General features: G+C 36.2%; 1 protein-coding gene across 3 annotated transcripts in view; it reads left to right on the forward strand.

The window, feature by feature from the left end:
- The window catches only part of LOC101742892 (formin-binding protein 1-like), a 53,586-nt gene that overhangs the window by 18,879 nt on the left and 10,344 nt on the right, over window positions 1-24,363 (forward strand). For all 3 annotated transcript variants that reach the window (XM_004928501.4, XM_021349482.3, XM_021349483.2), the window contains exons 2-8: window positions 11,343-11,458; window positions 11,717-11,767; window positions 12,706-12,850; window positions 15,748-15,899; window positions 19,293-19,449; window positions 20,571-20,708; window positions 22,292-22,498. In XM_004928501.4, the coding sequence (XP_004928558.1) occupies window positions 11,343-11,458; window positions 11,717-11,767; window positions 12,706-12,850; window positions 15,748-15,899; window positions 19,293-19,449; window positions 20,571-20,708; window positions 22,292-22,498 (966 nt within the window). The remainder of the gene's footprint in view (window positions 1-11,342; window positions 11,459-11,716; window positions 11,768-12,705; window positions 12,851-15,747; window positions 15,900-19,292; window positions 19,450-20,570; window positions 20,709-22,291; window positions 22,499-24,363) is intronic.

Below are 24,363 nucleotides of genomic sequence, written 5' to 3' on the forward strand. Positions count from 1 at the left end.
TTGGAACAAGTTGCACACTGGATACTTCTCGTGTACCGTTTAATTATACGTTATTGCATAATTGCGCGGTTAAGTAACGTGTGCCCGTCCAGAACATCGATACCATAAAAATTACATTATACTTCTTTGCATAAACGTGAACAAAATAAACACCAAGACACACGGAGAAAGTATTCGAAGTAATGGCGGTAAAAAAATATATCGTACGTGCTTTAATAGTTTTACGAAGGTTTGAGACAGACCGTCTCGAGAAGGCCGAACTGACACGTTTCGCCTAGCTGATTTTAGATTTCATAATGCGAACCGTGAAATTGATTGTTAACTAAACAGCAGTATTTGATTTAATTACAAGTTCGTTATACGTAAGGTTTAATATCTAGTAGGGAAACAATATACTCGAAGCGATATCCGTTCGTTCGGTGATTTTAGTTTTTTTTTTTATTACGCATTCGAATACATTTGAGGCCTATAAAATCAAAGGCAGCTAAATCTAAGTCTGTCAAATACTTAGGTAAACTACAAAAATCGGCCCCAAGCACATCATTACGGATCCTCACGATCCCTCGAAGTACTGCTCTTGCTAGGGCCAGTGTTAGCAACACTCCCGGTTTGAGAAGCTGAAATAACTTTGTTCGAATAGCTACGATATTCTTTATTTTAAAGCAGATTTATAAAGATTGAGAATATTACTAATAATCAGAATTTTAAATGATAAAACTTCGTTTTTTAGTACTTAGTACAGAGTAAAAATAAAAGTTTTGAACTGAATTTGTTAGAGATTTAGCTGCATTTGTTATAACATGAAAACACGAAAGCGTGTTCAACTAACTAAACAAGATAGTGCCATTGTTAATCCATTTTACGACATTAAGGCGTTTAGCTAAGCCTTTGATTTTATAGGCCTCATTTCTTCTTCTTGTATTATTTCCACAACCATAACACGGCCCAGTTTAGGTCGTTGAATCTAGACAACTTAAGTTTCAAGATTTTATCTCATCATGACCTATACTTATTTTGAAATACCCCGCTCAAACAAATTTGATCCCAAGAATACTAGTTTTCATTTAATTACCATTAAGAGCAATAAAAATACTGTTTATCCAGTGCTTAATATTCACGTTAAGTTACGACCTACGACAATCTGCTTCAATAAAAGTAAGTTGCTAGTAATATAAATTCATTAAATACACACACACACACACACACATATTCATGCATTAATTCAGTTTTTTTTAATGAACAAATTAAATATATACCGCGTCACGACACGTACTACAAGTAAAAATAGTTGTTTGCATTGCATGACAAAACATTTAATTTATATTTTGTGAGTGAAGATGAAAGTTATATTGTTACGTATGTGCGAGTATGTTCGTATCGTATGACGTGCCTTGCATCGAATTGCTAAGAAATTTGAAAGCGTTCATCCGAATGAAAGTAGTTTGTGGACATTTTCGATATATGTATGTCGTATTATTGAAACTTTTGAAAAATATACGCTCATATTTTTTTTTATTTTTTATTAGATGGGTGGACGAGCCTTACAGCCCACCTGGTGTTAAGTGGTTACTGGAGCCCATAGACATTCACAACGTAAATGCGCCACCCACCTTGAGATATAAGTTCTAAGATCTCAGTATAGTTACAACGGCTGCCCCACCCTTCAAACCGAAACACATTACCGCTTCACGGTAGAAATAGGCAGGGTGGTGGTACCTACCCACCCGTGCGGTCTCACAAGAGGTCCTACCACCAGTAAATTGGTACTGTAATTGTACAGTAATTGGTACTGATAAGTAGTGTTCGATTCTGACACTAATCTTTTAATCTCTAGTCTTTTATTCTCGCCTAAACATTCGCAATAAACAATATTTAGAAGAAGACTTGAAATAACTTATCGTCTAATCCATTTTCAACGGATGACTTTCAAGTTCATTACAACGCACTTTGTCATCCAATAGGTGAACGACTGAAACCTATTTTAGAATCAAAATGATATTTATTTGTGTCTGGGCGGCCGTCTCACCGGAGGCGGGCGGACCGCGTGCTGAGTCACAGGGTGACGCCGGCAGGGGTGCACACCCCGACGGCACGTAACGTCACTGCGAATGGTGACTCATTACTATGCGATATCGAATTCGGACAAAAAGAATCCCTTATCGGAACGAAACTCGAAAAACTTGCGAAACATTCGACAGGTATTAAGGCTATTTAGACACTGTCTTTAACATCAGATAGTACATATGAGAATGTCATTTTATTTTCTTAGATTTTTTCGAGTTGTGGACAAAATTGATATATGTCTTCACGTTATTGCTTTCCGCGTTTCCTACTTTAAGAATACTCCACAGTTTTTGTAAGTAATCTGGTGTTAAGTGATTACCGGAATCCATAGCCGCCACAAAAAATTGCCATGAAACCTTGGAACAGAAATAGCCATGATGGTGGTATAGAGCGGCTTTATAGTACGACCTACTTACTGCCAGTAATATGGCAATTTTATTAAACTTGTGTGTCTGATTTTTATTACACGATGTTATTCCTTCATCGCGAAGGTTGATCACGAACACCTGCTTAGTGTTTCCTCAGAAAAATGGCACCTGCCTGTGGGATTTGGTTACCGGCACATTCGCATCGTTTGATACGAGTTAATCCTTGAGATCATAAAAACTTTAGATGATGTTTGAGTACTCTGCTCATGTATTAAAAAAAATGAAATAACAATTACACGTTTCTTTGCATATCGATCGATATCAGTATGTTGAGATCAGTAATGCAGTTTGATTTGATTTTGGGTTTCAACTTCACTATGCGATGTTCCAAGTTGTTAGATAGGCACGTCTCATGTATAAAAAAAATTAAAAATACAAATTTAATATAATATATCCCCAAAGTGCTTTAATACGATAAATAATATATTAAAATAAAAATAATTCAATCACAATACAATAAGATACTGAACTATTTTTTGTGTTCTATTTGAAGTCTCTGAACATTCAACAAGATTCGGTTGTTATTAAGTTCACAATCTGAATTGGAATGCAGTTGTTTAGAATTAAGCCGTACAAGAATTCGAAACGTTCCATGAGTACTCGTGTGCCACTATTTAAAGGGCGAATATTACATTATTTAAGTGTCTATTGACCTTTCACGTGCGTTTGTGTTGTAATATAACTACATATTTAATAAAATCGTAAATTACGTACGCTAAAAAATATACTGTTCTTGTCTATAATTTTATGATACACGTTTACTGAGCTCACGACCCAGCTGATTGCAACTGTCTACCTTGAGAGAAGATTGAAGACACCTTTATACATCAATTATTCTATCAATTCAGAACGTATTATTAGTTGACGGCTGATATCGGTACCTGGATGATGGTACCTATCCGTTAAATGGCTATTGGGCCACTTGTGGTCCAGGTAGAGGTTAAGGGTACCAGGTCTCGAGGAAGATCGCATATGATGTGGACTAATCAGAAAAAAAGCGGTGGTAAATGACTCATCATCACTACACGAATGCACAAGGAGGGCGACCGTCAGAGTATTGGCAAGTTGTGAAGCTTACCACCAACTTCTGAAATGATGACCACGATCACTCTGTCAATACCGACAAAGAAGAAGGTCCGTGAATAAAAGGACTTCTTCCCGAAAATCGTATTATTGTCTCCTAATTTGGTAATTACGCCGGTGAAGCGAAGGATGCACTTATTTTGATTCATGATGTCACCGCCATTAAATCTTCGATCCACTGCGTCATTTTACAACTAATTTTAATACTTTTTTCTGAAAAAGGTATAAGATGTTGCGTAAAAAGTAATGTTCACACTCAGAGTATCTATCTACATCCTCATTGAAATTGGATAGCTCCATTAAAGCGTGTTACTCGGGTGTCTTATTAGAGACAGTATTAGTCTGTTTCATGATTCGTATATGTCAGTAATTTTACTTAACTGAGCGACATAATGAAAGGGTTCTCAGTGGGAATTAAATTCATGGAATATACGATTTTTTTAGGGTTTTAACTTAAGCTTTAAATCTAAGAAAAACAACGGGTAAGTTTTACGCATTTGTTAGAATTGCTCGTATTGCGCTTCTAAGTTCTCATACCGGTATCAGAGGCTACCGTAAATCATTATTTATAAGCATATACCTCAGAACATAATTGTGCCTTGTCGTCACTGGAATCTCCTTGATTTACTTTTATTTTTAAATGTAAAATATATTTAAACTTTTATAAATAGAAATAGATGTGTAATGTATGTCAATAAGTTATTGTATTCGATCCGAGTTTAATTCGAGTTATTGTGCTTATTACCTCATTCAAATATACTGTAATGAACTTAATTGATATATTTATAAAAGCTATTACTATCTATATAAATATATAAAAATGAATTGCTGTTCCTTAGTCTCGCTAAAACTCAAGAACGGCTGGACCGATTTGGCTAATTTTGGTCTTGAATGATTTGTGGAAGTCCAGAGAAGGTTTAAATAAATATGAAAATGCTCGGAATTAAATAAAAATAACAATTTTGTTTTTCCTTTGATGTGTCCCCCGTCGAACGGATTCCTTTTGTTTTTTTTTAAGTTAATTTTATACAAAAGTTTAGGTATTTTATTTATCGATTGAGGCACTACGAAGCCTGCCGGGTCAGCTAGTATTACTATAAAAACCTCATTCAAGACAATCACTAATAGGAACTACGGCTACCAGAGAATAGGTATGGAAAAAACTGATATATTACTATAAAATCTATAACTTTAAAGAGAATCCAAGGCTCAGATGTAAACCGTATTTTCTCACAACAATAGCGTTTGTCTATTCTGTGATCGAAACATGTATTGTGTCAACGAAACTGTCTTTCCACGATGACGTTAGAAGGTGACCAAACCAACCGCAGACACGCAATACTAAATACCGTGAAAACATTAGCCTCGTCTATCGGGGCCTTAATGTGACACAGATAGTTAAAACTCATTTACTAATACGTTCGTAAATTAGTTCATAGTCTGTCATAACGTGTTTCTGAAAAATGTAAGGCAATACACGAATGTCATTCATATTTCTCATACCATTAAAAGTAGTTGTTATTCAATAAAAGTAGAACCACTAGCTCTCTCTTAAATCTATCGTATACTCTTCTTTGTCACATGGCTAATTTCCCTTTTTGGGCGGGGGTCCGACTAGTTTGTCGAATGACATTATCTGAGATGTCTCTCATTTAAAGTGTCGGCTCTAACCGCTAGATTGACCTAGTTGGTTTTACTATGGAATGGATGCGATATAAATATTACAGTTTAGGTACCTAACGTAGTATAATAAAGAGAAACGCGACTTGTACTCGTATTTAGGAATAGTTTTACGTTTTAAATTATACTAGTGGTCCCGCAGTAGTCGAATTTCGACTTATTGGAATTGTAAGTTTGTACATTATTATGATTGTATTTTATACTTCTATAATTAAAAATTTCGCCAAGGCTACTCTATGAAAAAATATTAATAATGACAAACAATATTTAATCTATTCTCAATTTGAACACAGACGTCAAGAACAAAAGTTTGACAATAAATATTAAATAGTATGCATGCGTGTGTGTGTCAAATACATGGTATGTAGTGTGTGTATTGTTTTCTTTATTGACTTAATGTATCTTTTATGCATTATTTAAAAAAAATATTAGCATTGTGCACTTCTTCTCTATATTCTCTATAAGTGTGGAAAATTTCATAGTCCTCCATCCGCGCAATTTTCGTAAAAAGGGATACAAAGTTTTTGCTTCACCTATTAATATATAGATGTCGCGATTTTGTTTCGAAGCGATATGTGAAATATATTATCTTATCTTATGGAAACGTTGAAGCTATTGTCTCATTAGTTAATGATGACTAACAAGTGTTAATCAGCAAAGGACGGGCGTTCCTCCGTCGTGACTCAGAACAAACGGACATTCGATCAAACAAATCGCTTTCGACGAATGAGACGCTGTTCCGGTATGACTGAACACGGTGCATTTGTGCCAATATGATTTCAAAATTGCATAGCGGAAGTTAAAATTTAACGTCAATATTACGTTCTAAACAAATTTAAATAAGTTTTTTTTTTTATTATTGAAAGATTACTAGTGGCCCGGAGACCTTTCCAGTTTCACCAGGACAGGTGGGCGAGCAAAGGCTCAGCCAGGTGGGGATTAAATAAGGTATATTTGCTATGTTCGCACGGAATCCGTGAACATTTAAAGTTTTGATTCGCTGAGCTTAAACATGAAAAATTATCACAATTTGAGTAGAAATTTGCATTTATAATCTTCAAATCTAATCTTTAAATCTTATAAGCCGCTTTTAGGCGTGTTCTGAAGAAAAAAAAACTTACTTCGTTTATTGTCAGTTAAACCTGTTGTTTGTGACATTGGCATTCAAGTGAGACGCTAAGATAGCTAGAATGCAAGGTCATTTTCTATACCTGTTTGCATCACAATTATGAGGTATAGTCTGAGTTATAGGAAGAGAATTGTAAAACTGCTTAGTTTGGTCAAATTAGCGGTTTCTCGCATCGTGTAACTAATATAAAGTATAAACCCTGAGGTTGTCCGGCAAGAAGTACGAATTATTAATCAAAACACACAGTTCTAGCCAGTAAATAATAAAAAAATACTCTCATAGTCTCTTAAAGTCATTATTGCGAAAGGATAAGACGCCCGATTTACTCGACGAAAATCAAATTGCCGCAAAAAAACTAAAATAAATAAATAAGTAAATATGTTAAATACGTCACGCAGGAACCTCGTGCAAAGAAAATTAAATCCGCAATTATTAAACAATACAATTCTTAGAATTGAAACGTCAATTTCGAATTGGGTACCGGTGTTCACGTTATAATAAAAGAATTTCATATCATCTAGTAGTAGACAACAGTACTGATCAGTGGTAAGATCCATACATAGGTCACGCTTACAACTAATCATGAAATATGTATAATATAATATAGTACATTTATTTTTGACTGTTGGAAAATATATATTAATAAATAATAATGGTGTGTCACCGCCAAAGTGATAACTTCGTTAAGGAAACAATAATCGGTGTCGCATGTATTATATGTGCATATGTACGTACTGATGATGGACGCTATGCAATCTGTTTTCATTCTACCACTCAAATTGTAACTGTAATTTTTCAATTTAATTTTGACACCACATTTCGATGTAAACATTTTAAGTTCTCATTTTATTGTGTATATCCGTTCCATAAATCGGTGTGTGGTACATACACAGAAAATTTTTCATTACGACGATTTCTCAAGAAGATCGTATTTACCTTTTTACTTCTATGTCAATAATAATCATCCTCGATCCGCTAGACGGTGTGTTCTCATTGTGCGGAATATTTGATTATCACATGGATACGCGACAGTTACTGATTGTTGACTATAGCTTTGGCATGCGAATACCGTGGCTCGCACCTTCACAGGTTCAGTGACACACATCGGGTGCCAAATAAATGCGGTCATGATTCACGACACACTTAAACACATAAATACAAACAAGATAGGTAAATAAATTTGAAAACACCTCTCAAGGCTTTTTCTTTTATTGTTGAGGCAGGTTGAGTTAATGCTTATTGTTTAGTTCCCAAAAATTAAAGTATATCCAATAATCTTATTACATTAATCATTTATTTATTACAATTAGACATTACAAGTTTAGTTCCACTTTATTTGACGTTCTTCAAATCGAAAAAAATGTTCTTTTTAAAGTATGTTGTTGGTTATTCATGTGAAGTTGTCTTATGAAACGTACACAAGAATACAATCGAGTTGTTTTACCAAATCGATATGTCGCGATACTTTTTTCGAATAGTCACGTATCGATTATAATAACATGCATCTGGATTCCAATAATTAGCCAAGGCAACAGGGACCCGTACACGTGTCGGTAACCGAGCTATCCGTGATCTGCATACTGATGATGCACTGAACGCAATGTGTACGCATTCCTCAGCATTGGCGCCTCCCATAGCGCACACGTTTTCGACCATAATAAATGGATGTTCTAATAATGATTAATTGTAATTATTTATTAACACCAACACCTTTTATTAAAATTTGTATAATCAAGTATTAAATTATTATTTTTTATTGCTTAGATGGGTGAACGAGCTCACAGCCCACATGGTGTTAAGTGGTTATTGGAGCCCATAGGCATCTACGACGTAAATGCGCCACCCACCTTTAGATATAAGTTCTAAGGTCTCAAGTATAGTTACAACGGCTGCCCCACCCTTCAAACCGAAACGCATTACTGCTTCACGGCAGAAATAGGCGAGGTGGTGGTACCTACCGGCGCGGACTCACAAGAGGTCCTACCACCAGTAAAAATAATTTTATTGTGAACCCATGACGATCACACAGTGTTTAAAATGGTCCTATTCATGCACTTTTCTGCACAAGCTCCCCATTCGTTGACTTGTCTAACAGGATAAGTTAATGACTCCGAGAATAGCGCGTCAGGTTTAATATTTCGCTGAATAATTGCAACTCGCGAGTCAAGTCTGCCGTTCCTTAACCGCTTTGTAAATGAGCTAAGTCGTCCCGTTTCCAGTTCTCCCACGTCCAGTCGGAGTCGAACGTCGAGTCGCTCTCACATTGCCAACACGCTACCTCGCCACACCAGACGGGTTATCGAACCAGGCCATGACACTACCACCTCATCCGAACACTTGTTAATTTATATCTATCTCTCTCTTTTAATCTTGCTTCGTAATTTTTAATGTATAGTACAGTGTGAATAGCAATTGTTATTAAAAGAACATTGCATCTTACTAAGCTCAAGACATTTCCACCGCACTCGTCGTACAGTGATTGACAAAAAGCTTTTTTGTAATCAAATTCTTTTACGAACGTTGAGCCATTCATTGTTGACGTGAGATGTAATAGCGAAACTTCAATGACATGCTTCCAGCGACAACGGTATATTACCGAGTCCACACATCGTTAAGAAATAATATCTATCTCTATTCAACACATACATCTCGGTTTTGTAAATTAATAATCCCGTTATATAGCACGATAAATTTGCAAAATATCGTATGGTAAAATTTAAAATTTAGCTACCTATAAATCTCACTACTTCATTCGTTCCTAATAGTAGTATCCACTTCAAAAGTCCTTATGCCGATTTCCCAATCTAATTCCTAACATTTCTAAGGAGTGACGTCAGCCCGACCTTGCCGGTCGCCAAACAGTAAGGATACATTTTGTTTGGGACGGAACTGCATTTAATAGAATAAAGTAAAAAAATAGATATTATTTGAAATCGTACTACTAAATTTAATCTGTAAAATAAACTCTATCTCTTATCTAAATAATGATATAATTTTGTCCATGAACCCACGCCGTGCGTTCAAAGTAACACACACTACTACAGTACATTGACCATCTTCTTTATTGTCCCATTTTGCTTTTATTCATTCATCAACATTCATTCAAACGGGTTGTTGTCCATTTGTACAATTCAAAAAATTAACGTGACCGTAATACAATTAATTTGAATTCTCTCACAATTAGTTCTTTTTTTGGCATATTGCACACGACAAACATAATATTTCGAATAACATTGTATCGATATTTTTCGACGACATCCAATGTTCAACATAATCGAGACAAATACGTTGTTGTTAATGGCAAAATTAATTATTATTATCGCATCCGTTCGTGGCCAGAATTTTTTTGTGACTAATTGTGACTAGCAAAACAAGGATAGATAAAATAGAACAAAGGCTTCTGTTAAATAAATATTTTCATTAAAGTAATGATTTTAAAAAGTTTGAATTAAAAGTGAACTAAATTTAAATAGACTTGATTACTTTACGTTTTTTGGAGAATTGGTGTTTAGTGATTTTTATTTTATGAATATTTTTACATAACCGCTAGCGATGTTAAAATACCTTTGCCTAGGAATATGCGTGTAAAGGCATTGTAAAGTCGTTGCCCTGCCAGCCACTCGTTGAAAATTCAAGGGCGGATGACGGCGGAATTGCGTGCGCATCAAGCATGCAATCACAGCTACCGACTATTTCATCGTATGACTGTGGGAACGAAAGGTTTTTTCGCTACCTCTCATGATGTAGACGTAAATGTAACGTCCATTAACTCGATGGGAATGTTAAAAAATCTACGTGTTAAATAAAATCTCCTCGCATCGCGTTAAATGGGAAAATGTCCTAATTTGCCAAACAATTAAAATATGTGTTTGTTAACGATTTTATAAGTTGATCTTAATGAATGAAGGTTAATGTAGTCGCGTCGTAATTACCAGCAATGTACTTACTTTTTAGTACGTAAAGGTGATATATTACGTGATGATAAACAAGTAAATTTAAGCAGCATATCTAAAATATACTAGATGCATTCAAATGAGCTCTGTTAAAGTGTTTATATACTTCGTATATGCGATGGTATATTTATCGAACCAGTCAGTTTTCCGCTGAGATGACCTCATATCGCTAACCATTTCCTCTTGCTCTCATAATGATTAAACTGTTCTATTCTATCAAATTGCCAGGTTCTAAGTACGGAAAGGGTTTTTTTTTGTTTTGAGGTATCATTTTGGCCAGCACGAAATTCATGTACATTTTATTACAATTTCCCATTATCTTTATGTATCTCACTGAGTATACTTAAAATTCTAAAAACATTTTATAAAGCTATAATGTAGAGTATACGAAACGGATAGAAACAATCAAATTAACGAATTTAAATTCAGTGGTCAGTACAAACAGGCTTATTACTAGGGCATCCCACATACTATACGCTGTGACCATCATTTAATGTCAGACATAACCCACTTGTTGAAATGGCTCTATCTCTCTCGCCACCTATCTATCGGACGTCGTTGCTACTAGGTCAGAATGCTTTTAAATTTTAACTCAAGCGCGAATGCACAGAGAAGAACAGATATATTATTATACTAGCTGACCCGGCAGACTTCGTAGTGCCTCAATCGATAAATAAACAACCTAAACTTTTGTATAAAATAAACTTAAATCAAACCAAAGGAATCCGTCCGACGGGGGACATAACAAAGAAAAAACAAAATTGTTAAATTTATTTATTTCTGATCATTTTCATATTTATATACCTTTCAAACCTTCTCTGGGCTTCCACAAATAATTTAAGACTAAAATTAACCAAATCGATCCAGCCGTTCTCGAGTTTTAGCGAGACTAACGAACAGCAATTCATTTTTATATATATAGATTATAAACATAAGAGAATTATCATCTTACAATAGTGAATTATAATTTAAGATAGTATAATAAAACTGTATTTTCTTTTTCAGGATCAATATGATAACTTAGCCGCCCATACGCACAAAGGAATCGAGTTTTTAGATAAATATGGAAACTTTGTCAAGGAGAGGTGCGCTATAGAACTAGAATATGCAGGAAAACTCAGGTCAGTATAAATATTCATCACGTTATGTTATCCTTCTAATAATAATAATATGTTAAGTAATGCATGTTATATAAACTTAAAACGATAATGGAGTCACGAGAAAGTTTAACAAGGAGCAAAGAACTGGTTGCTCCAGTTTGATTATAAGAACAAAAAAAAAACTGTCACTTTTACTATGCAAATAATATACATATACAAGTTAGTTTTCGATTAAATGATTGCATGTACTATCTATTATAATTGATTTTGACATTGCAGGAGGCTTGTCAAAAATTATCAACCAAAAAGGAAAGAAGAAGATGAATACCAGTGAGTAACCGTTTAAAGAATAAAATAATGTGATTATTGGGATTATGTGTTAGAAGCTTAAAAAAAAGTGATTCTAGTATCTAATTAATGTAGCTGATGCCGTTGTCTTCATGCCCCGATCACCGTTCTCGTCGAACCCGTCGCTTGCGACGAAGGGTTCGGCGAGTAAATTAACCCACAGACACAGCCCACTGAGTTTCACGTCGGATCTTCTTAGTGGGTCGCGTTTTCGATCCGGTGGTAGATTCTGCGAAGCACGGCTCTTGCTAGGGTTCGTGCTAGCAACATCATCAGGTTTAAGTCCTGTGAGCTCACCTACTAGCCCGGTGACGCTGATATGGTCTCTCTCTAGACCATCAGCTTAGGACGGTTTTTCTATTAACTGTATCGCCTAGCTGTTAAGCGGCGACATCCCAAAGACTCCCCAATGTATGTATATGCTTCTGCCTACTTTGAGTGATTAGTTAAAATCTCAATCGAATTGATACAATGGTTGTGAAACACACCACTGCTTCACGGTAGTAATGATGTTACCGTACGTACCGTATAAAGAGAAGAAGAATAGGTAAAAAACTTTCCTTTCTAAGATTAGAAAGATTGCTGCCAGAACCGGATGATAGGAAGTAGCAGAAATATCCCGATCACGAAGCGCCCACGATCTTCGTTTAGAATATGACTAATAGGAATACATTTCATTCTTTTCATCTGGATTTTTACATCTGACGTTTGCCATGGTTAACAAGATGTATAAAAATAACCAAAAAACTTTCAGTTGCTGCAGACTTAACTCATTTTTTGTTAAAATGGGTAATTCGCATTTTAATAAATTTGATTAGAAAAGAATTCTGCTGATGAACAAATAATATGTTTACGTCCTGAGAAACGGAAATGTATTCGAGTAATAAAATCAAAAGCTTTTATTCGTGTTACGTTTTTAGGTATACAGCATGTAAAGCATTTAAACAGTTACTGCAAGAGTTAGGCGATTTCGCAGGACAACGGGAAGTTGTCGCGGAAAATCTTCAATCAAATGTAGTCCGAGAGTTGCACCTGCTCGCCAAAGAATTGCGAGAGGAAAGAAAGGTTTGTTTATAATTTTCATTCACTAGTTTTAAACATGTTTAACGTTTAGAAGCAATTGATTGCACTCCGTTATGCTTAGTATAGTTTCAGTGCTGTATGATCTATATCTATACTTCTATATCTATCTATACTAAAATATAAATCTACAGTGGTTTTTACGGATGTTCCGTTATAACTACCGAACCATGCATCCGATTGACTTGAAACTTGGTATCCATGTAGAAAATACATGTACTTAATGGATAGGCTAATATTTATATGAGTGTTGGACTCCCTACACCAGTTGCGGGGGTGTTAATGATGAGAATCTTTGTAGGGGTGACAAATCATAATGTCAATTTTAAATGCCAAGCGAAGCGGACGGGTACAGCTAGTAGTTTAATAGAAACAAACAAACCTTCAATATTAGCGAATAAACTTTACGATTTTCTAATTATATACACGAGACAGTGAAAATATTGAATGATTTTTGTCCGCAACCATTACTCTAACTAGCAAATTTAAAATAAACACATAAGTTGAACATTGTAAACGACAGTAAGTTGGTTAATAAAATACGACCACGATTCATTGAACTCACATTGCTTTGTGGTCGGTGCGATAGTTTCTTGGAAATATAGATTAATACAAAACGTTATGATGTTTCTCTGTAAACAGTCAAGAGTAGACATGAACTCGCCTATTCCGTACGTGTCATGCTTGAACCCAACTACATTGTAATTTCAGATAAACTACACAATTGCACTAAGCTAAAACTAAAATATTTTGCGTTTCGAATTATAATTACTAATTTTGATTTATTATTTCCTCGCTCCGAATAATCAAAGAAATGTCTATCAGCGTCACATTTCATTATGAGACCCACATACATTTATTTTTAAATCTATAAATCTTGTAAACGGAATGCAAACAAGTTTCTTAAGATATGCCGTTATTTGCACCGCGTTCGAGAATTTCTTCTGTGTATTCCTTTTTATTGCTCGATTATATAATGTATCATCAAAACTGTTTTGTTAATTATCTGGCAAGCAGTTTGGCTGTGCTCCTCGCGTTAACATAAGTAGGCTATACGAGGGTCTTTCAACCACCGCGACACATTGGTGTGTTGCAAACCCCTATCAAGGATATCACGAGATTAACAAATACGATATTTTTATCTAAAGTGACACCACCGAATTCGCATTTCTTGTATGTAAGGGTTTTTTTTTTTTTTTTGCTTAGCTGTGTGGACGAGCTCACAGCCCACCTGATGTTAAGTGGTTACTGGAGCCCATAGACATCTACAACGTAAATGCGCCACACACCTTGAGATATAGTTCTAAGGTCTCAGTATAGTCACAACGGCTGCCCCACCCTTCAAACCGAAACGCATTACTGCTTCACGGCAGAAATAGGCGGGGCGGTGGTACCTACCCGTTCGGACTCACAAGAGGTCCTACCACCAGTAATTACGCAAATTATAATTTTGCGGGTTTCATTTTTATTACACGATGTTATTCCTTCACCGCGGAAGTCAATCGTGAACATTTGTTGAGTACGTATTTCATTAGAAAAATTGGTATGGTATGGTAATGTATAATGGTAAAGTATGGTAATGCGTCGCTGAACAAAAAAATATTGTGAGGTTATAAGATGTGATATGATGATAAGGTTATAAGACGCATACGACTGGGTTGGTCGGCATTTGGGAAATTCCGTGCAATACTCACCTCGCAAATTCCTCAATGCCTGAAGACAAAAGTCTTTAACCAGTGCATTCTCCCCGCTATGACCTACGGCGCGGAAACCTGGACACTGACGGCAGGGCTGGCCCATAAGTTAAGAGTCGCACAGCGGGCGATGGAGAGAGCTATGCTAGGTATTTCTCTAAGGGACAAAATCCGGAACGAAGAAATTCGACGGAGAACCAAAGTCGACGACATAGCTCTCAAAGTTAGCAGGCTGAAGTGGCAATGGGCCGGTCACATCTGTCGAGCCAGCGACGCCAGGTGGGGGAGGAAAGTCCTCGAATGGAGGCCACGGATGGGTATAAGGAGCGTGGGGCGTCCTCCAACCAGGTGGACTGACGACTTAGTGCGCACGGCGGGAAGTCGTTGGATGCGGAAGGCGGAGGACCGCATTATGTGGAAGGCATTGGGGAAGGCCTATGTCCAGCAGTGGGCAGATAAAGGCTGATGATGATGATGATGATGATGATAAGATGTGAAGCCAATCAATGTCAGTAAAAGAAATTGATTAAAAAAAGAAAGTATTGCCAAAATATGAACAGCTATAATTCTTCGGTCACAGGTCTAATAAGATGTCTGGGTGAATAATAAATGTCAGATTTACGGTTGATGTCGTGCTTATCTTGTTTCATTTTTTAGTTGGACATTTCGAATACTTACAGCTTTCGGGGTCACGGAAGGTAAAATTGATTACTTTCAAAAATCGACACCAATATCATGTTAACTGAATGATAAATATATTGAATTACTTATTTTCATTTATTTTTTTAATTGGTGAAATTCTTCAATAGATAAACATGACATAAATTTCAAATTAAAGAAAAATATTTAAACTCATTTTAATTCATACTAACATATAAAAAATCTACAGTGGTTTTTACGGATGTTCCGTTATAACTACTGAACCATGCATCCAATTGACTTGAAACTCGGTATCCATGTAGAAAATACATGTACGTAATGGATAGGCTAATATTTATATGAGTGTTGGATTCCCTACACCAGATGCGGGGGCGTTAATGATGAGAATCTTTGTGGGGGAGAGAAATAATCATGTTAATTTTAAATGCTCAGCGAAGCGGACGGGTACAGCTAGTAAATTCATGAAAATCTAAAGAAATCTGTTATTAAATATTTTTTAAATAATAAAATAAGTTTCGTTTTTTCCAGCAACATTTAAACGAAGGAGCAAAACAAATGGGAGTTCTGAACACTTCGATAGGTTCACTGGAACGAGCCAGGCGAGCGTACGAACGTGCGGCGAGGGAGTCGGAAAGAGCACTCGAGACCTTCCAAAAGGCAGACGCTGACCTCAATCTAAGGTGATTATCTAATAATATTGGCTCTCCCAATATTTCTCTCGACATTTTAAACATCTTGAACGTTTTATGTTATTTATTAGTTGTACAGCTCTTTTAAAGTTGTAGTTAATAATAATCAAGATACGCTGTTTTTGCCATTTGAATATTTGATAAATAGAGGTCGTCCCAAGTGATTTCTACAACATTTGAACAGGATAACGTGTTGAATTGATCAAATTTTATGTAGCACAAATTAAATTTATTATTGTACTTAAAAATAAATTCTTATCTATAATAAATTCTATATTTTTATTTGTGAAAACACGAAAATTTTCAATGTTAATTCCAGAACATAAATAAAATTTAACGTGAACATTTGCAGTAAATGGTATATTTGAAGCAAACGTAACTATACTGACATCTTAGAACTTATATCTCGAGGTGGGTGGCGCATTTACGTTGTAGATGTCTATGGGCTTCTGTAACCACTCGACACCAGGTGGGCTGTGAGCTCGTCCATCCACCTAAGCAATAAAAAAAAATACGTTATACAATCCAAATGGCACACATGAGAGATGCTATACGTATATTTTTATACTTTATTATAAAGGCTTTGAAAATCTTTAAAAGCTTACTACTTAATTACTGTAGTGGTCATCGTCACTGAAGGACGAACAAGCCGATGTCTACTTAAAATTAATACAGTTTACGATTTGATTTAGCTGGGATTCCTGATCGCGTTAACTTTATAGTTGAGTAACATTATACATACTTGGGTACATTTAGTGTTGGCGTCTGCACGTGAACTGTCTACTTAACAGGCGTCGTGCGTCTACAATACATCACGACTGACAGTGCCTTTGTCTTGAACATGACGATATGGATTTAATGCATAATGAACCTTATCAACGTTATAACGTATGCCAATGTTAAAAGGCAAATTTATTTCAATTTCACATTATAAGGAATAGTCTGTCTAGCTAATGATAAAAAGATATGGGTAACCCTTTTTTTCCCCCCTTATTCGTTGCGATGTCCATGGATCCAGTGGCAACTTATTGCCAGGTGGGCGGTGAGGTCATCTGTTTATACCATGTGATTTAAAAAGTATAGTGGTTATATCGATATCCCAATCCAATTATCTGGTATTTCCAGACATTTAGGTCAGGGTTGCCTGGTTGAAAAACTAAAATCAAAGTAAATGGATATCATTGTATGTGGAACTCCCTTAAATATTTTTTTTTTATTGCTTAGATGGGTGGACGAGCTCACAGCCCACCTGGTGTTAAGTGATTACTGGAGCCCATAGACATCTACAAAATATAATATATATAACAAAATACATATATATAAATTAAAAAAAGAAAAACAAAATATTCGTGACTATGTTTTATTGTGATGTGAATTATTTATACCCGTATTCTAAGGGAAGTCCCTATGGTATAACTTGTACCTTACTATAGATCTAATGAATCGTGTTCTATACTCGATATTCTGATTTTTTTTATAACGCCTAGACGCGTGAATAAGTTACGGTATTCCACCTGGTGTTAAGTGGTTAATACAGATCACAACGTCAATACCGTCCAACTTGAGACTAGCTCTATTTGCGCGTTCAAAATCATGTCGGTGTCACCAGTTTGGGAGGTTTAATGACAAAGTGAAAATCTTCTACCGACCTGGTTGAAATTGTTGGGTAGACCGACGATCCGAATGTTGTTGTTCGTAACTTGTATATATAAAAGCTTATCTTAAAAATGTTGTAAGCGAGATTCAGGTATCTGTCAAATATCTTGTGTACTATGATGGCTACCGATACACTCAATGTCTCGACTTCAATTTCATCAATTTAGTAATTGCGCATATAGTTTCATTTTCATTACATTGTTATTCCTTCATCGTGGCAGCCATTCGTGAACACGTATTAACTATGTGATTCATTACAAGAATTGGTACTTCTAATTAGTAAGAAGTCGTTGTGGCTTAAAGGATAAGACGCGGGCTTCGTATCGAGTGATGCGACTGTCCATGTTCAAATTCCGCAGTCTTACTAATGAGTATGCACATTCTTAGATGAAATGATTCACGAACTCGTGATTTTTTATTACGACTTTACGGGAATGTGCTAGAAAATTAACTGCGAACATTAAAACATTGGTCTTTTCCTTATGTGAATAAAAATATCATTACAAAATAAAATTATTTTTCCTTAGAGTTTTAAAGCGCTTTTTTTTTTAAACTTACCTAACTCTATTATATTTGCTGGTCACATATACGAGTGTGCTTTTAATTCCAACGAAAGTAGCCAGGTATATGGGCTACCCGTTTGTTAGACCAACATTGTCGATTTCCATTGGTAATAAACCGGGAACGAATCCAATCTGCTGCATAACGAAGTGTATTCGGGAGTCCTTACAACTTGAAAGTCTAATAAAGGTGTTTTATTGGTTGCGTTTGCAAAGCTCGCTCGTCTGTCATTGGAAATTACTAAATCTATATATTAATACGTGAAGCAAAAACTTTGTACTCCTTTTTACGAAAATTGCGCGGACGTAGGAATATGAAACTTCCCACACTTATAGAGAATATAGAGGAGTGCAGAATGCTAATACCCTTTTAAAAGTACGCATAAAAAAACAATTAATTCAATAAAAGAAACATTACACACACTAAAATGTGTTTGACACTCACACGCATATAGACTCTTTTATTTATTGTTAAAGTCTGTGGGCAAATTGAGAACAGATTAATATTATTTCTCTTGGCAAAATCTATGATTATAGAAGTATAAATGGTCTTTGACAATAGAATCATAATAATGTTCAAACTTATAATTTCAATTAATTATAGTCGAATTTCGACTACTGGGGGACCATTAGTAATCATTCAAATAGCAAATCTGAATAAAAATATGTTTCATAATATGTCAACCAGTCTATCTGGATATCAAACAAGTTAAGGTCTCTGGTCACGCATTGCTTCTACCACTTTCCTTTCGTCCGTCCGTAATACGAGTATGTAGTTCACTTATTTTCTTAATAACTCCCTGACACCCATCTTGAGTGTATGTTGCAAAACGTTTTGTTTTTTTAATCCGACACAATCACTCGTTCCCATTTGAGGAAGCAGCCGTTGTAGTAACTTTGATTCTGGATAGATTGGACGTGGATTCTGCAATTTGATGCTCTTTACAAATGCATATTCCGCATTTTTTTTATTACTGAACGACCTCATATCCCCCTGGTGTTAAGTGGTTAATGTAGCCATTAGATGTTAACAACGACTTCGAAGTCACAATTTAATAATAGTACAACGACTGCCCCAATCTTGAAACTGAAACGCATTTATTAGTGCTTCACGGCAGAACACGTCCTACGACTAGCGATTTGACAGGATCAATAAACTTGTTTCCAGTCGGGCAGAGTTGGAGAAGCAAAAAGCGAACATGAAACTCAGGAGTCAGGCGTGCGAAGATGCGAAACAGGAGTACCTAGAACAGCTTCGCAAAACGAACGAAGCCCAGAGGCAACACTACGAGCAGAGATTACCGCACGTGTTCAAACAGTTGCAAGTACGTGTAATGCAAGCCTTCATTTTGTGCATTAATTTTTATGTATATAGGCGAAGATACAACGTTTTATTACGTTTTTCCCTTCCGTTTGTCATCCGATTTTCTTCTTTTTTGTATTAAATTGCTATTAACGGGCTCTCATGTTATATATATACATTTAAAAGCTTAAATACTTTTCCGTATCTTTATGAGAAAACATGTCGCGATGCCTTCAGTCAGAGCAGATGAACCGAGAGTGCTTTATTTTACATTATATATGCGATTTATATTACATTTGAATATGTTAAAATATTCTTATGTGCCTATTTAATTTGATCGTTATTTTATTGAAGATCCGTGACCATTTCAAAGTTCATTATGCTAACATAAAGTTTCCGCCTTAAATTATTTAAGTCCATATGAAAAAAACATTTGAAAAAATTGTTCACGAAGTTTCGTTTGCACGTGAGCATAAATAACATTATAGTATCAATGTCGCGCATCAGTCTCTTCGACATTAATATGCATAAGGTGAAATGATATCTCAGAAATTCAGATGATGATGTTTTTGCACTAGTTCACACAACTTTTTAACGTGTCGCGAGAATTTTTTTTAGAGAGAACATAAATACTTTAATGTGTATAAATATTATGAGCTATCGCTTCGTGTCCTATCTGACGAAATTAAACCTGTGTATCTCCGGTTCACAGACAACTACATACATTTTGTTACATTTACGAACTGTTTGAAATTGGGATACAATAAATTTTTACATTATTGATAAATTACATTATTGAATGAAATCCTAGCCAAATTCGGTTATTTTATGTAAATAATCGACGGTGGCTACGCTTACATTCTCCAGAATGCATCGTTATTTAGTGTGCACTCTGGCCGAACGCCAACTAGGTCGGGTAGACAGATACGATTTTAAAATGCCTATAATTGTGATATGTGACGTAACCTGCTTTCGGAAATGTCGAAATTCAACAAATTTAAAAAATAAAAATGAAAAAAAAAACATTGATGTGTTTTACAACGCCCGAATTTATGGAAGTTGCCCAATAAATTTATTTTTTCGTCGTAGGTAGAATTTGTTTTTTTGTTGTTGTTTATTCTATATTCATTTCCTTCGCAACAGGACTTGGACGAGAAACGAATAAAGAATATTAAGAACTTTATGTTAAGTTCAGTGGATGTCGAAAGGAAAGTTTTTCCGATCATCATTCAGTGCTTTGACGGGATGGAACTGGCCGCAAATAGTATTAATGAAAAAGAGGTAATTTAAAAAAAATATATATTAAATTATAATAACACAACTCTTATGAAAAGTTTTAAACTAGTTTTAGTGAAATTATATATATTTATGTACTGTGAATTTTATTAACATATTTTATTCAAAGCCATTCACTTTTCGCATTCTTCAAACCGGACGTGGTGGGTTACTAAGCGATTTGTTTCTTAAATATCTTTTTTTTTTACAATCTAAAAATATTTTTATGTTAAATATATTGTATAATATTTGTAATAAAATAACAATCCGTATTTACAACAATAACGAGTTTTGAGTTTTGAATTTTCCTGTTGATATCACACTTGCGGTGATATGATCAGGAAGATTCATGCCGTTGGTTGCAACACGGTAAATGCTTTATAATTAAAATATAAATATTAACAATGCATCTGTACTACTGATTTGGTTGTGGCACAACTTTTGGTACAGTTATCACCACTTTAGGGCTTAGCCGCTACACCCGCTCCTGCGAACCAAAAGGTTAACAGTCGCCGTCGCCTAACACACGTAATTCCGGATCCTCTCGATCCACTATCAGTGCTTTTAGGTACACCAAGCACCGGTTACCGTTCTCGCCAAATCCTTCGTCGAATACGACGAAATTAACTCTTTGCCAAAGCCCACTGAGTTTCCCGCCGGATCTTCTCAGGGGGTCGCGTTTACGATCCAGCGGTAGATTCTGTGAAGCACTGCTCTTGCTAGGGCTCGTGTTGGCAAATTCGTCAGGTTAGAGCTTGTGAGCTCACCTACAAGTTCGGTGAATCTAGTATAACCCCTCGAGGTTACTAGAATAGGTATGAAAAAAGGCTTAGTTCCATTAACGTCCAATAGATGGCGTACGACTCGTTTTTTAAAATTATTTTTATATTATAGCCTCAGCAAGTGTGTCATTAATTAACTTGTTAGGTTACGCTGGCATAGCCTTTCAAGGCTAGCACTAGCTTAGGTAGGGAAAAATAATAATTATAATAAACTAGCTGACCCGGCAGACTTCGTAGTGCCTCAATCGATGAATAAAAGACCTAAACTTTTGCATAAAATAAACTTAAAACAAATAAAAGGAATCCGTCCGACGGGGGACACATCAAAGGGAAAACAAAATTGTTATTTTTATTTAATTCCGAGCATTTTCATATTTATCTACCTTTTAAACCTTCTCTGGACTTTCACAAATAATTTGAGACCCAAATTAGCCAAATTGGTCCAGCCGTTCTCAAATTTTAGCGAGACTAACGAACAGAAATTCATTTACATATATATATATAAACAGATAGTTATAGTGATGGTTGTAGGACCTCTTGTCAGTCCGCGCGGGTAGGTATCACCACCCCGCCTATTTCTGCCGTGAAGCAGTAATGCGTTTCGGTTTGAAGGGTGGGGCAGCCGTTGTAACTATACTTGAGGCCTTAGAACTTATATCTCAAGGTGGGTGGCGCATTTACGTTGTAGTTGTCTATGGGCTCCAGTGACCACTTAACACAAGGTAGGCGGTGAGCTCGTGCACCCATCTAAGCAATAAAAAAAAGAAAAATAGGTTTAACGGTTAAAGTTACTCTCTTCGTTTCCAGGACACAAAATTAGTTATAGACAGGTACAAGTCTGGTTTCGTTCCGCCCGAAGATTTCCAGTTCGAGTTGGCTTCCGGGGCAGACACAACAGACTCGGCGTCGACCCATCACCAGCCGCACAACCACCTGACGGCGTCCCGGGGGACCGTCTCCGGGAACAAGCTAAAGAAACGCGGCGGTCTACTCTCCATATTCAGTTCGAATAAGGTGAGGCTATAGAGTGGAGTGGAAGATTATTTATTGGAGCGTGCATGGTCCCGGAATACTTTGGGTGGCACATTTACGTCGTAGATGTCTATGGGCTCCATTAACCACTTAATACCAGGTGGGCTGTGAGCTCGTCCACCCATGTAAGCAATAAAAAAAAATGGCTTGGAACGAGCCGAAAATATAATAACAGCATTGAATTAAAATAATCGACATTGTTTTCAGATGATTTAATTTCGGTATTAATGCAACCATTCCCTGAATTATGGTTTATACCTAGTCAGGTCATAAATTCTGTCACATGTTTAATGTAAAATAATTGAAACAAGTTTATTAATTATGTAACCATTCATATACCAAAATGAACTTAACAAAACATAGATTCTTATGACACTAAAGTTTATTCAAAATGACCTCCGTGATTTTGAATACGGGCCTTCAATCTGCGCGGCCAGTCGTCTATCGCAGCACGAACGAGGTCCATGTCAATATCGGCGGCTGCCTTAATCAAGGATATCTTGAGTGACTCCAAATTGGGATGAGGCTTTGAGCACGCCTTTTCCTCTAAGTGTTGCCATATCTTGTAATCTAACGGATTCAAATCTGGACTGGAGGAGGGCCAGTCTTCGTACCGGATGAAGTCGATTTCACGCGCCGCCAGCCAGTCTTGTGTGCTCTTCGCTCTATGAGCTGGCGCCGAATCTTGTTGGAATACCCAGTGCCTGTTATTGAACATGGTATGAGAAACAGGTTCCACAAGGTTCGTCAGGACTGTATTTTGATACACAACTGCATTCGTTTTTACACCTTTCTCACAAAAATGTACCTCTGTTAAGCCCCAATAAGAAACTCCCAACCATACCATAAGCGAGGATGGAAAATGACCTCGTTGGACACGCGGAATACGGTTGCTCGCTTCTTCACTACTTTGTGCGTACACCTTATCATTTTGTTTGTTGTAGCTCTCTTCTACGGTAAAAATTTTTTCATCCGAAAAATGAATTTCCCGATATTTTTTTCCCGCGTACCGCTTCAACAAAGCGCGGCATCTCTTATGTCTCAGGTCCATTAGACGAGCATTCAAACGATGTTCTGTTTTTCTTCGATATGCCCGAAGCCCTAAATCTTCATTTAACACCCTTTTCACCGTGGTTCTGCTTAACCCCATCTGAAGGGCCAACAGTTTCCGCTTACGTTTGGGATTTCTTTGAATTCGCGCCTTCACAGCTTTTATCACTGCTGGAGTCCTAACAGACCGAGGGCGACCACTTCTTGACCTGTCATCTACACTAGAGTCTTCATTGTATCGTTTGATGATACGATAAACGAATCTTTTGGTTATATTCAAGTTTTTCAGTATGTTAAAAATTTGAATTGGCGCGTAACCGCAACGATGCAACGCAATAACTGCAACACGGTCTTCTTTAAGCGTCCACTCCAGATTTAAAAATGAGTAAAATTCTAAAAGTATACATTTTTATTTTCATGAACAATTTGAAATTCGAATTCAATAAACTTTTTTGTGGCCAGCATTCTAAAAGAAAAGTTTTTACTGTGTGACAATACTTATGACCTGACTAGTTACATAGCTGTAGATATAGAACAGTGGATAGTTAACGCGAAAAAAAGTTATGAAACGCGGAATTGCGACTTTCGTACCGTGGATTTAAATAGTACTAAATTCAAAATAACAATCTACAACTCGGTTTTTGTTTTCATGTTATTGCCCGAGCAGGCAGACGAGCATATGCACACCTGATGGTAAGTGGTTACCACTCATGGACGTCAACAATCTCAGGGGCAGAGCCAAGCTGCTGCCTACCGCTTTCCTGATTCGGATTGCTTATTGATGAATGACATATTAA

Source organism: Bombyx mori, chromosome 15 (genome assembly GCF_030269925.1).
Source record: "Bombyx mori chromosome 15, ASM3026992v2".
Taxonomy (NCBI): domain Eukaryota; kingdom Metazoa; phylum Arthropoda; class Insecta; order Lepidoptera; family Bombycidae; genus Bombyx; species Bombyx mori.